Source organism: Malania oleifera, chromosome 7 (assembly GCF_029873635.1).
Source record: "Malania oleifera isolate guangnan ecotype guangnan chromosome 7, ASM2987363v1, whole genome shotgun sequence".
Taxonomy (NCBI): Eukaryota; Viridiplantae; Streptophyta; class Magnoliopsida; order Santalales; family Ximeniaceae; genus Malania; species Malania oleifera.
Window position 1 is genome coordinate 96764971 of NC_080423.1, and position 14386 is coordinate 96779356.

At 36.2% G+C, this 14386-nt stretch overlaps 1 protein-coding gene across 11 annotated transcripts in view; it reads right to left on the minus strand.

Annotated features, from left to right (window-relative positions):
* Positions 1–1068: 1068 nt before the first annotated feature.
* Positions 1069–14386, minus strand: part of LOC131159253 (histone-lysine N-methyltransferase ASHH3) — a 34750-nt gene continuing 21432 nt past the window's right edge. For 5 of the 11 annotated variants that reach the window (XR_009137757.1, XR_009137762.1, XR_009137759.1 and 2 more), the window contains exons 12-15: positions 6672–6720; positions 6513–6596; positions 1465–1523; positions 1069–1349 (exon numbers count right to left, since the gene is read on the minus strand). Coding sequence is in view for 1 of the 11 variants with exons in the window: in XM_058113999.1 (XP_057969982.1) it covers positions 6525–6596; positions 6672–6720 (121 nt within the window). In the remaining 10 variants the exon portion in view is untranslated. Of the gene's footprint in view, positions 1350–1464; positions 1524–1632; positions 1740–2213; positions 2463–2615; positions 2704–4062; positions 6597–6671; positions 6721–14386 lie in introns of those variants that run through there. The other 6 variants (XR_009137758.1, XR_009137760.1, XR_009137761.1 and 3 more) reach the window with 4 other exon arrangements.

The following is a 14386-nucleotide window of genomic DNA, read 5'->3' on the forward strand; positions in this document are numbered from 1 at the left end:
AGTTCCCACCCCAAGGCCCTGTAGGGAGGAAAATCAAGATTTGCTCAGCAAAGCAAGAATCGAACCCGGGACGCCTACCTGGATCACAGGCACGTCCGGGTCCGCCCTTGCCACCTGAGCCAACGCCCAGGGGTTGTGATTCACCTTTTATTGATCTTATGTTTGGAGTCTTGAATCTGAAATTAAATTTGTACTAAATTTAAATAAATATAATATAAAATTACAATAAATTTATTTGAATCTATCGAAATCCAAATTCAAAGTTCAAAATTCACTTCCCGAAACAAGAAAAATTCAGACTCAAATCCTTCAAAGAGAATATTTTTTCCCAATTTTAGAATGGGTAGAGGCCCCATTGTGAGGGTGAGGGAGGAGTTATTTGGTCCCTATGGGTAGGATGCTACAAACTTCTAGATTAATAATAATAATAATAATAATAATAATAATAATAATAAAGCAAAACAAAAACATCAAAAAAGAGAAAATTATGAAGGAGAAGGAGAAGAATTATTTGGTCCCTATGGGTAAAAAAAAAAAATAATAATAATAATAATAATAAAGCAAAACAAAAACATCAAAAAAGAGAAAATTATGAAGGAGAAGGAGAAGAATCAAATGCCCGCAGACAATTAATATTTGAGAGCATAAATTTTAAATATTGAATTTGAATTTAAATTGTAATATCACTTTATATTTCATTTTATTCAAAATTTAATTCAACTCCAAATTCGAGGTTTCTAAAGTAATTACAAAAATGACACCTTCCTTTCTAGCCTTTCAACACGATACAAGAGATGTCTTCCAATGTCTTTATATAAATATAAATAATTAAAAAAATAAGGTAATATTTTTATAATTATATAGAAACCATGACATGAAAAATGAAAACGTTTTTCCATCACAGGTTCCAAGGTCTTCCATTCTGCACCCACTGTATTATTTTCATTTTTTTTTTAAATGCAATTTTATATCGTATTTAGTCCGAATGATATAATTCCAACAACAATTTTGAACTAAATGCTCCCAAATGTATGCATTTAAACATATGCGTCTAGGAAGCAGAGAGCATAACCATTTAAACTCTTTTCATCTGATTTTTCACTTGATTCCTGTAGAAGCCCTGGTTTAGCAATAATGAAATATAACAGGATGTTTCTAAGGGTACAAGAACCAGTATCTCTATTGAATCAATCAAAACATCTATAAAATCCTTTATTATCAACAAAAAATGTTAAAAGTAAAATACACTGGATACAACATTTTTGCCAAGCTGCGGGGGATGGAGCATCACGACTTGCAGCGCATCGGCAGCTAAATCGAAGGAATTACAAATGTAGGCTACTTAACACCTGCAATTCAGCAAAGACAGATATTATCCTCCGAAGTTCACAGATGTCATTAACTTTGAGCTCTCAGAAGGGAATATTTATATATATATATATATATATGAGTGTATGCACATACCATGAAAAAATGTTACAATTGTTGATTATCAGCCAAGCCATCCAAGGTTGAACAAAACCCTTCAGCCACAAAAAAACATGATCGAAGAAGAGCAAATCAGCCCATACTTCATTCCGATAAATTTGCAGAAAAAGAAAAGGCAACATTCAAGACACTAAGACCATCCACCTTTCCAACAAGTCTTATATGTCAAATCCATTCTTGTCTTGGTTGCCAAAGCATTGGCAACGGAAAGAAATGAGAATGCTCCATGAACAAGCTCATGCTCAAAATGCCTAAAAGCAAAATGCAACATCTGTGATGTATCAAATTCCAAAATCGATACTCCACTCATACGTCAGATCCATTTGAAGCTGTCCACAATATCTCATTTCTTTTGAAAAGTTGGGAGAAAATACATAAAAGACGTATGTCTAAATCAAATGCCCAAAGAATGGACCTAAAGCAACCCCAATAAACTAATCCTTGCAATTTAACAACCTTAACTTTGTATATAGCAGAAGCTTAAACAGTGAGGAAACTTGGCAGCTAGAACAAATGAAAAACCGCTTCATCATGGAGGTGGGTTTTGGAAGTGTCATTAAACACCGCAAGGTTTCAAAAATGTAAAATAAAATAAAAAGCAGTTTCAGTTAGTAGACAAGATACAACATCAGTAACTTAACCCTGCACATTTTTTTCCCCTTTTTTGGGGGTTTTTTTTTTTTTTGGGGGGGGGGGGGGGGGGGGGGGGGTAGCAGTGGGGAAGCTGTATAAAAAGAGATATATTAATCGTAGGAGAAAGAATGTACAAAAAGGAGAATAAAATCCTTCTATAAAATGAAGAAAACAAAATAGACTAGAAAATAATCAAAACAAAATCACCGCCCTCCGCTCTCTCCGAAGACACCCCTCTGAAACATCCAGCTGCAGAAGACCAGAGAGGAGCCCTATCCCAAAGAAAAGTACCAAACTTCCTCTTCCTCTTCACTGAAAAGATATGAGCATTCCCCATAAAACTGCAAAGATGCCACGAGTCCACAAGACTAAACCATCACAACTTCTTTCGAGAAGTTATAAAAGAGAAATGTAATAATTCCCCAGCAAATCCAGGCAAACCCAATCTCCCCCAAAACAGCAAATAACTTATTCAAGATCCCTCAAGAGCTTACCAATGCAAAGATAGATGTGATGGAGATTCTGAGCTATCAAACAAAAGAAACAAACATCTGGAAATAATGCCTTCAAAAGACACCTACTCTGCAAGAGATTGTTGGTGTTAACTCTATTAAAACAACCAACTAAACGCCTTTATCATAGAGGAGAATTTAGCTTTCGGAATTAAACGAGGAATGGGAAAACGCTCTTGATCCGGTGAATTGATGGAAAAGAATTCATGTAGCCAACCCCACCTAGTGGGACTTAAGGCTTATTGTTCTTGTTGTTGTTTAATTAAACAAGGAATGGAAAGGATTTATAGGATCTGGTAAAATGCTGAAAGAAAGATTTTGAAGAATAGAAACCTGAGGAATACAAACCCAACTCTGACAATCTCTCTCACTAGAGCCACTTGAATTAAGAAATCAAGCAATAACATTGTAATGCACTAAAGAGACGCTATAAATGACGAAAGTAAATAGAAAGTGAATAATTCCCCACCCAATCATCTTCCCAACAAAGGATCCAAGACCCATTCCCCACAGCATATTTTATGTAAGGGACAATCAAAGGATAAAGCTGGGCAATAATCTTCCTAGGGCTCTCAACAGACCATCTTAAACCCCGATTAATATCCCACCCATCAGAGTGTAAGCCAAATTTAATTTTTATTGACTTCAGTTCTCCTCAATCAGGAAATGCCACAGCCATTTACCTAATAAGGCAGTGTTTTTAGACACCCAATTTCCAAGACTCAAAAAGACCCTCCCTCATAGATCTACACAATCTCCTTACTTATTAAATGATCCCTCTTCTCCCTTCTCAATTCTCCTAGCAACTCCTACCGGAATTCTAAAAATGGACAAAAAATTAGACTACCTTTAAACCACATTAAACAACCTTCTGCAAAACCCATCACCAAACTCCAAAGATTTAACATGTGCTTTTTCTGCTTAAGTAATAATCTTATGAAGACCACATCCTTGTAAACTTCACTTAAATAGCAAGCCCCCAGAAAAAAAAAAAAACAGTTGTTTGGGTTAAAAAAATATAAGTAGATAATTCATGCTAAGAAAAAGCTCATTGTCATAATCATGGTCTTAAATTTCCACGAAATTGTCGAAATTTCCGATTTCCGTCACCCTCAAAATCAAAATGGCAGTCGATTTCCGTCTTGCATAATTTCCATCGAAATCTCAACGAATCATCCGAAATTTATCGAAATCTTGAAATTTGTCGAAATTTTAACTATACAATGAAAATTTATCAGAATTCAAATGAGAGATTTAAGAGTGAAGTGAAATTTCTCTTTTAATTTATTTTATCGAAACAAAAGATTATTACAAGTTCTTTTGAAATTATATGAAAAAATAAACTTACAGTAACATTTTATTTAGCCATTCACATCTACATTATCATTATTTGTATAAGAAATACTATTTAAATTATTTATAAATTTCATTTGTATTAACTAAATATGTTTAATGTGCATTATCTTACAAATATATTTGATACACATACTATTTTACAACTTTTCCACCTCATACAAAACAAAGATATATTTAATTTGTAATATATTAGTCCTAAAACTTATATTATTATGTTTGTTAACCATTTCTAAAGTTTCACAAAGAATTTCATGCTTTACTACTAATTTCCGTTATTTTTTCAAATCAAAATAGAAATTGACATCTAAATCAAAATTTCCATCGAAATTTCTGCACTTTCGAAGCTTCGAAATTTGAGTCAAAATCAAAATTTAAGACCTTGGTCATAATTAAGCAAGTGAGCTGATTGCAGCCTTTAAGCTCATCTCTACCCCCATGTAGCATGGCAGTTACAAAAAGGAGCCATGTCTACGCCGGCCTCCATGTAAAACATAGACAATTTTCACCAGCACACAAACAGCCACTAGAAAAGCCTGGCATATATTATTTACTTTCAAGACAGTCTTTTTAATTCTTCCAACACTTCTCTAACAGAATTAATATATTTAGAATTGTGACATGACTTCACGTTATTTTGTTCATGAAAGATCACAGCTTCAAAGATAGAAGAGCCACAATAAGACTTGAAAAACAGAAATACTTGCAACCAACGGTCCTTCCATGTCCGATTTGGAAATCACACGATGCCGCATTAGCACTAGGACTTTTACAACTGAAAGGTATGATTCAATGTGGGTCCCAATGATGTAGTTCCTGCTGCACTTAGTGGATTTAAATATTAGTATAACATCTTGTGATTGCCTGATTCATGGGAGAGCAGTCCTTGGATGAAAAGTAAGGTTGCTCCTTTGTGACCAGTTGGTCACAAGTTCGAGTCCAAGGAAACAGCCTCTATGCATAAACGCAGGGGTAAAGGCTGCATACACTCTGATGACTCTCCCCCTACCCTCGCAAAGCTGGGAGCCTAGTGTACCAGGGACACCCTTTATCTTGTCATTGGTAGGTTTCAAATTCAAAATGAAGGAACTGTTCTTGAAATTATTATCTCCTTAAAAAATTAGCTCCATTCACGTTAGAAGTGATATGTTACATTTTATAGGAGAAACAGAAACACGGGGAAGCATTAGCATTTATCTTGAATCTTCTGTATATATATTGAAAAAATCGCACGCCCATGCACATAAAAGTTAAGGCTATCCTATTATTGCAAATCTTTGGAACAGTCAGCAGTGCATTCTTCCTTTGGATCAATTCAGACCGTATTCTTGCAAATTTTTTTTCTGAATTCTTGATCCATTCCAATTCATCATTTCCACTCTATCCTATTATTTGAAAGGCCAAGGCACCCTCAAAAGTTAAGGCTTTCACTTGGTTGGCAGTACTTAATAAAATAAATATTAATAACTTGCTGCAAATCAGGAGATCTTTGAAGGCTCTCTGTCCCGATGTATGTGTGCTCTATTACAAGAACTCCGAGACATCTTCTCATCTTCTTTTGCACTGTGAGTTTGCTTGCAGGATTTGGGATAAGATTTTTGGTATTGTGGGAGATAACTGGGTATGTCCTTTGGTGGAAGACTTGCTAGCCATTTCTTTCGCAGGCTTTAGTCGAAGGAAGGAGGCAGCATCATGGAAGTGTGGTATTTTTGCAGTTTTATGGGGAATATGGTTGGACCATAATGCTTGGATTTTTTTGGGAAAAAAATTAAATTGGGAGATGGTTCGGGACAAAATTCAATACTTGTCTCACTGTGGTGTGCCGATTATGGATTTTTCAGAGGGTCTAGTTTTCAGGGGTTACAAAGAGATTGAAGGAACATGCTGGCTTTTTTATCTCTTCTCTCTTTGTTGTTCTTAATTGTATATTTCTGGTTTGTCCCAGCTCGGGAGTTGTCTCATTCTCCCTCTTATAATTCTCTATAAATGAAAATTTATTTTGCTATCAAAAAAAAAACCAGGCGCACACACAGAAGAATACATTTATTTACCTTGTATCTATCAAAGTGCTAACAGTCAACAAACATAAAAGAGTTATATTAAACCCTATCCCTCAACAGAAATTGATTATGAATTCTATTGCAGGAATTTTTTTTAAATTCAACGGCCAGAGCTTAAACAAACTACTTCATTCATCCCATTAATATCATATTACCATTTATACCATCTCATTACAGTCAAAATCCATCTCGATCCTTTCATCATCACTTCTAACCATAAAGCACTCTACAACAAACCCCCCATCAATAGGGGCATGTCCCCCCCACCCTATTCATATTAAAATTGCCTTTGCTTTAGTTTCTCAGTCTTCTAGAACAAAAGTGTGATCAGTTGTAAAATACATGACATTTTATAGAAAAATAAATTTCATAAAGAAAGAAAATAGATACAGAAAATACAAAATTTGTTCACATGTATACAAGGAATGGGAGACATAAATGATGTTCAACAAAAAGTTCTACTTACCTCACAGTTACATCACAAAGAAACAAATTCCCACCCTTCCTTGGACATGTCAAGGAAGCCAATAGTACCATCTTCAAACATGATCTGCCGCAGACACATTAATAAATAATTTATCACATTAGAAATTTTACTCATAAATTCACAAAAACTTCTTCTTACAGTGTGCTTTTTCGATTTGTTATCGAAATGCTTAATAATCCCAAAAGACCTGGAACATTTGAAACATGGACAAGAAAATATTTATTAGACAGAACTACAATTAAAGAAGGCAGTAAAATTAATTCAACTTAGCATAAGACTCTACAATCTCCTCTTTCTTTCCTTTTCTTTTCATTTTTTAGGGCTTCTATTTTTGTACATTTTCATTACATGCGCACACTAAAAAGGAATGAGAATTTATAATTCTTCAAGAAACACGAAATAACCAAACTTTAAAGTACGTTTCTCATATTCACCAAGACACCAACCAATCAGCTACCCTGTCGACTTGCCTAGATATATGGTTAGATATCTAAGATCACAAAGTCAAAAAACTCCAAGGTTAGGCTCGGTTTTTGGAATGTCTATTCCTAGGAATAGATTAGCTATAATTAGTTATAGTTAGCTATATTTTTTATTTAAAAAAATTACCGTAAAGAAAATATCAATGTGAAACTTTTATGAATCTATAACAAAGAATAGACAAGGAATAACTATTCCTAAATTTTCCCATAGGAATGCTTATTCCTTTCTTACTACATATTGGATGAAATAAGGAATATACAATGAATCGCTATGCCTCTTATGTCCAAAAATTTTTCACTATATTCCATCTTATTCCAAGGAATAGCTATTCCACAAACCAAACGTAACCTACATTCTGGAATAACCAAAATCAGGTAGAAGTTCAATAAGAAACTAAAACAGGAACCCAGGAAAAGTGTGAAAAGCTCAAATAAATTGTGTGCTCTCAAGCCTCAAAATCAATGAATCAAAATAATCTTCTAGGGTAAGCAGTAACCACAACAATCTTTCACTTTTTGACTATCATTTTACCTTTTAAACACCATACACTGCCTCTTCAAACAAAAAGTTCATAATTAGTTTTCACTTTTCTACAAAAGCAGTTATTAAGAAGAAATGGAACAGTAGAAAAATAGATAAGAAAACCTCTTGAAAAAAAAAAATTACAAGAAAAATAAAATAAATAAACATTATAGCTTAGTAAAGCATAGCTTCAGCTCTCCCTGGCCCTACATATAATTAAATGATACACCCTTTTTCAGTAGCAAAGAATACATCCCCAAAAGCACCAGAAGAAGAACTCTACAGCCAGGCTAGTGCCATAGAAATCTTGAAAAAATATACCTACACCCTCAAAAATTCTCCCAATATACTCCAGCCAAATGCACCAAACAGTCGCAAAGATAACACATCTGAGAATCTTTCCTTCCCTGCCTAGTCCAAGACCCTCAAAATTAAGATGACTCCAAAAACAAAAGACAAATCAACTATTCAACAAAATTTCCAGACATTGCCTTCCTTAATGCACCAAGCAAAGGGATAGTGCAAAAACAAATGCCCTTGCTTCTCACCACTGCAAAACCACAAAACACACAAACCCAGGGATAAACTTCATTGGATTCCTTTTCAGCACCAAATTAAAGAGTATTGATCTTATTAAGAACTATAGACACACAAAAGGTCTTAACTTTGAAGAGCTCCTCATAGGCCAAAAATTATTTTAGCTTTGAAGGGCACCTCGGATTTCCAAATAAAATTATCCATAGAAAAGTAATTAAGATCATGAATGAAATGACAGTAAAACGATTTGCAAGAAAACACACCAAAACTATCCAACATCCAAAGAAGGAACATAACAAGAAATCCTTGAATATGGAAACATAATAATAGCAAATCCCTAATTAATGAAACATAACTGCAACTCCCTAAATGCTGAGCTGAAAATTACATAATTAAATCCAATTATCCCAAATCGTGCCAACATGTATGGTAAACACCATAAACATGAAGATCTCGAAATGCCTTCATATGTGACCTCCTGATGTTACCCCATCATTCTGTGCTGGTTGGAAAAAAGTCAACCTCAAATATGAAACAATTGATGATGATAAACTGATTTTTTTATCAATAAATAAAATCTTATCAAAAGGACATCAAGGGGATGCCACCCAAGTACAACAACATAAAAGGATCACCCACACTGCAGGGTTGTCACAAAAATCAAGAATTACAAGAGGATCATTCAAAAGCAGTCCACTGTGGCACCCTGTAACAGTAGCAGTTCATTGATCTTTAATAATGTGTAATAATGGAGCCGGATCTTCAACGGCTCTCCTATTTCTTTCCTCCCAAAACACCAACAGATGGCAAGGGAGATGAGCGTCAAACCTTTACTCTTCTCTTGAGCAGCTCAGATACCTTTCCAAGCCCATAACTACTCTCCCACAGAACTGACAATGGCCCACAGCTGCCTGGTCAAGGAAAAAGCCATGCTCCAAAGTTCCTGAACCAGAAGCAATGCAGGAGAATGTGATCAACAGATTCAGCATTATCCATACATAAAAAGCACCTGTTGACAAGGGGCATTTTCTGCAAGTCATCAAGTGTTAAATCTTCCATGCATTGCCTCAAGCAAGAAAAGCAACCATTGTGGGGGCTGCTGTTTTCCAAATGTGTTTCCAAGGGAAGTTGCTGCAGTTTGTTCTCAATGGGGAGAGTTTCCTGTAAAAGGATCTGACCATGAATCTGCCATTACTATCCAAGAACCATTTTCGTTCATTGGTAATGCTGCAGTAAGGGAACTAGTGCAAACTGCTGTAAAAGTCAGTAATGTGACCAATATACCAATCAGCGATGTTTCTAATCAAGGGAATGTTCCAAAATCCTTTGATCTGAAATCTAAAGATGTCAAATGATGAGGGCTTCCTTGTCGCAAGCGAAAAAAAAAAATGAAAGAAAATTTATCACTTAAGAGGCATTTGGCCACACCAAACACCATTCTGAAAGAACACATTGTCCCCATTCCCCACTTGAAAGCTGATGAAGGGGGAAAAATCATCCCAACCATTCCTGATGTATTTCCAAGGGTTTTATTGAAAGTAGAGAGGGATTTCAGCCCGAAGCCTCCCAAATGAATAGGTTGTTTAACTAACACCCCCCCCCCCAACTTGACAGGGTGGTATTTAAATTCCTCACTAGTGCTCCCCCAAAGGAATCTCCTTTGAATTCCTTCTAGCATTTTCGCAACTACAGCTGAAGCAGAAAGGGACATATTATAGACCAAGAGAGGTCAGTCAAGGTGCTCTTGATGAGTGTGTCTCCCACCTATTGACAAGAAGTTCCTCCAAACTCCTTTATCTTTGAATTCGTCTCTAAGAGGGGAGACCAAGATATTAATAGGAATGACCACTACTTGCAGCCCACAAATCCAGCAAGGAAAGGCCCTCTAGTGCTGTCCCCAACCAGAATAATCTCACTTTTCCCCAAATTCACCTTGAGGCCCAAGACTGCCTCAAACCCAACCAAAATGGGTCAAAGGCTAAGGATTTGGGGTGGGTCTTTTTCAAAGAAAATGATGGTATCATCTGCAGATAGAAGATGCAAAAGTTCCATAAACCTCCCAGTTTACCTACGCTTGACACTTTTGAAAAGTCCTTAAGTAACTTTCTTCAACAAGAGGCTTAACACTTCCATAACCAAGATAAACAAAAGGAGGGATAGAGGATCACCCTCAAACCTCTAGAGGAGTGAAATAAGGTATGGGCAGCCATGGATGATGAACAGATGAATCACACAAAATTGGAAATGAACGCTCAATCAGCAAGTTTCAAAAATAAGTAAAATGCAAGTGAGCAAAGACATGGAAGACTAGATTATTGAAGTGATCAACTCCACAAATGCAATCTCACTCATGTCTTCAGCAGTGAAATCAATGGACTTCCCCTCCATGGCTGGCTTAATCTCCGCAATCTCCACCTCAAGTTCCTCATTCAGGATCCCTTTACTCCCTAGATACAGCTGCTAAAATAACTGATTGCAATCTAGTTTTGACATGGACTCACTAAGCATCACCATATATCTCTCCTCTTCATCTTCAACAATAAAATCCTTTTGATCGCACCATGAGCTTTAACAATATCTGGTTGATTACTATCCTTGGCAGCTATCATAGTTGTACGCTCAGTCAAAACTATAGCCTCTTTTACCCATGTCTCTAAATGGGCTAGAACTCCCGTCAGTTTACCATTTATGTCTGCAATTTCCTTGGAACAATATTTTTGTTCCAGATTAGTCCATTCCACGGGGACAGATATCTCTCCAGACCTCAAATTTAGGCACATCTCGCTGAATGGACTTGACTTTGTCCTTGGTCACCAAACTTTCAAAAAAAAAAAAAGAACAATTTACTCATGTTTTTCTTCTTCTTTTTTTAACTGTCGAAGGACAGTCCTATTTTGGATGCAGCCTAAGTTGGGCTACTCAACAGGTTGGATTTGACTTTGATATAGGCGGATCAGATTATAATAAAAGCTAAGTTGGGCCACTGCAGTTTTGGGTTGAGCTTCGTCATCATATGCAAAAGGGAACAAGGTTCAAAGAATAGAAATAAGAAGATGGGGCCTCAAACTAGTTAGGGATTCGAGAAGTTCTCATGTTCAACAGCGCATGCATAAGAAAGATGGCAGAGCCAAAAATCTGCAATGGTGGATATGCACAGCAGGCAGCTCGTAGTCCTGCAACTATTGCTGGCAAGGCTTCGACAGTGGTGCTCTGGCTGTGGCCCCCAGTTAATAGGAGATGATTCAAATGGATGATTCCAGAGTTGTTCAGCCACCTCCCTTTTCCTAGCCTTGCTATATGCATCCACAACTTCATTTGCAATAAGGGCTACATCAGTGATCTATGATATGCCCATATGCTACAAAAGCATATCAAAAAAGAAGCAGAAAAATTCCTCCAAAGAAAGAAAAAAATTAAGATCAAAATAAAAGAGCCTTCCAATCACGCTGAAAATCTGAAAAGCACAACCCTCTAAAATAACCATTCGCAAAAGCCTAAAGTGAAGCCAAAGAATGAATCCTATCCCAAAGCAAAGATGAAGACATATTTTTCCTGGTAAAGGTACGAGCATTCCTCTGCAACCAAATACCCCACAAATAGCAAAAACCCCACACTTTCACAACCCCAAACCATTTCCACTCCAACCAAACCCCACAAAGGAAGTAGCCAACAAGTCCTCCCCCAAATGAGGACACACCCAACTCTCCCCAAGCAAACCAAAAGGCTAATTCAAAACCCTCCAAGAAAAAGAACAGAGCAATAGGAGATGAGAAACTAATCCTGAACTACCCAACAAAGAGAGCATACTTCCAGAGGTAAAGCCTTAGAAGGCCTTCTACTGCAACAGATTGTTGGTAATAACTCTATTAAGAATAAGAGAACCAGGCACTTTATCTCCATTACAATCCTTGCTGGCTCGAAAAATATATTCTAAAATTCCCTAGGATGGTAAACTTGTGCCATCAGAAGGAAAATGCTTTCCAAATGACAGCAAAAAAAACAAATGCATGAAAAATCAATAATATTTAAAAGCTTGAATATGAGAGACACTGGGAGATTCCATTGTATTCACATGCAAATTGGTGTATTGAGTTATTTTCCTCGCTGGGATGAAAAAAATATTACATTAATAATTGAACTAAATATATTAAACAATTGATTCATTTACGTATGAATTAGATTTATGCTCAATTAGAAAGAACTGCTTTGGTTACAGAGCCTAAAAGAAAATCAAGACAGGTTCCACCACAAGCACACAAAAAATAGTAATTTCTTTGAAATTCCAGATTGTATATGCTTACACATATTTATAATACCTTTCTGCTTGCACATGCATTTTTGTAGTTGAAAATTTCCATATTCTGTCTTCAATACTAATGATTTAATAATCATATTTCCTACAATTTCCTAATCATAGGGTGGCAAATTAAGACAAGAAAGTCAAACTTTAGATGACAAGTGAGATCATTGCCCATGGCTTTATTTCTTGTTTTTTTTTTTTTTTGTTTTGATAGAAAAAAAAGAAAGCTAGCATTAAACACAGAAAGAATGTACAATCAGGAGAGAGGACATCTCCTTAACAAAATCTGGGAGTCCCCAGAAAATCAAAACACAAAAAAAAAAAAAAAAAAGGGAAAACAAACAATACAGCAAACTCAAATCAGCACGCCCTTAGAAGGAACTTCCAATCCCGCTGAACATCTGTCAAACACATCCCCTAAAAATTTCCATTGCCCACACACCATAAAGAAGCCATAAAAAGCACTTCTCCCACACCAACTAATCTGGAATCTTCTTCCCTGAAAAGATACTTAGATTGCATTCCTTCCACAAGCCCCATAGTGCTGCAAATAAAGCACAAATTCCATAAAGCAATACCTTCCTTCCTCTTTCCACACCCCACAAAAGATATTGCCAAGAGCTCCTCCACTGTTCTCGGACAAACCCAGCTTGCTCCAAAATAATGAAATAACTTATTCAAAACCTTCCATGCAAAATCACAATGCAAGAAAAGATTAATTAAAAAATTATTAGTATACGTTGTTCGGACCCATATAGTAAAATGTGAGGGTGAGATCAATCTTCTAGCACAAAGTAGATTTTATCATGGGCAAAAGACAATGACCTCATCCAAGGTTTGGCAAAAAGGCGCAAACCTCCCCTGAGCTTTCTAAAACTTTCACGAACCTCCCTTGAGATTTAGCAAAAAGATGCAAGAGTTTCAAGAATCCAATGGACCCCCCATGAAGCTCGGAAGAAAGACACAGGCTTCCGCTCATATTTGGCAATAAGACAAGCCAAGAAGGGGTATAAGTGTCCTAAAAATAAAATGTCATCAAAGGTTCATGTGATTTTTTAAACCAGACACCCACATCTTTTCACCCAATGCCTTCAGAAATTTTGAATAGTCTTTCACCAAACCTCAAGGGAAGTTAGAATATCATGTTACGTTAAGCAAACTACACACATTAACATCTTGGTTGTAACATAGTTTACATGTTATTTTTTGTAAAAAATATCAGCCAATACTGAAACATGTTGCTGGTGTTAAGTTGTATCAAGGACATTGGGGATTCAGTCTCTAAAAGCAGCTTATGCAGTAATGTGGTCCTCGTATGTTTGATTTTTTTTCCCAATAAACAAAGAAATTAGTTATAGAAGGAAAGAAATACACAACAAAAGGAAGAAAAAGAAAACAGGGTGATTATGATATCCTCCCAGAGAACAATAGAAAGAACAAAACAAAAAACCAAAAAAAAAAACAACTAAATACAGAATAGCTCTACTGGATCAAAGTACTCCAATCACACTGTGAGTCTGCCAAAGGAAAATTCTGGAAGAACAATTAGCCAAAACACATATCAAAGAAACACCAATCTACTCTAAAGTTAAGTGGGAGGTGTAGCCCCGCCCTCAAAAGTTCTAGCTTTTCTGTCCAACCAAAGGCACCAGAAAATAGCCATAAGAGCACCACCACAAAGCCTCTCACATTTCCCTTCCTAAAACCCCTAAACATCGCAACATAATGCACCTCCAAAAATTCTCTCCAAGAAATCCAAACAACATACTCCAATATCACCAAGACAAGGGATAATGCAAGAAAAAGTGCAAGGAATTCCTCCCGCTCTTAAAGCAAAGGACAGGCACATCTGGCGATGAGGACTTATTAGGTCTTTGTTTAAGAAGTCATTAGTGTTAATTTTTCCCAAAATCTCTGTCCACATTAAGGCCTTTAACATTATAACTTAGAACTGCAAGGCCTTAAATTTTGATTTCGACTCAAATTTCGAAGCAGTACAGAAATTTCGATG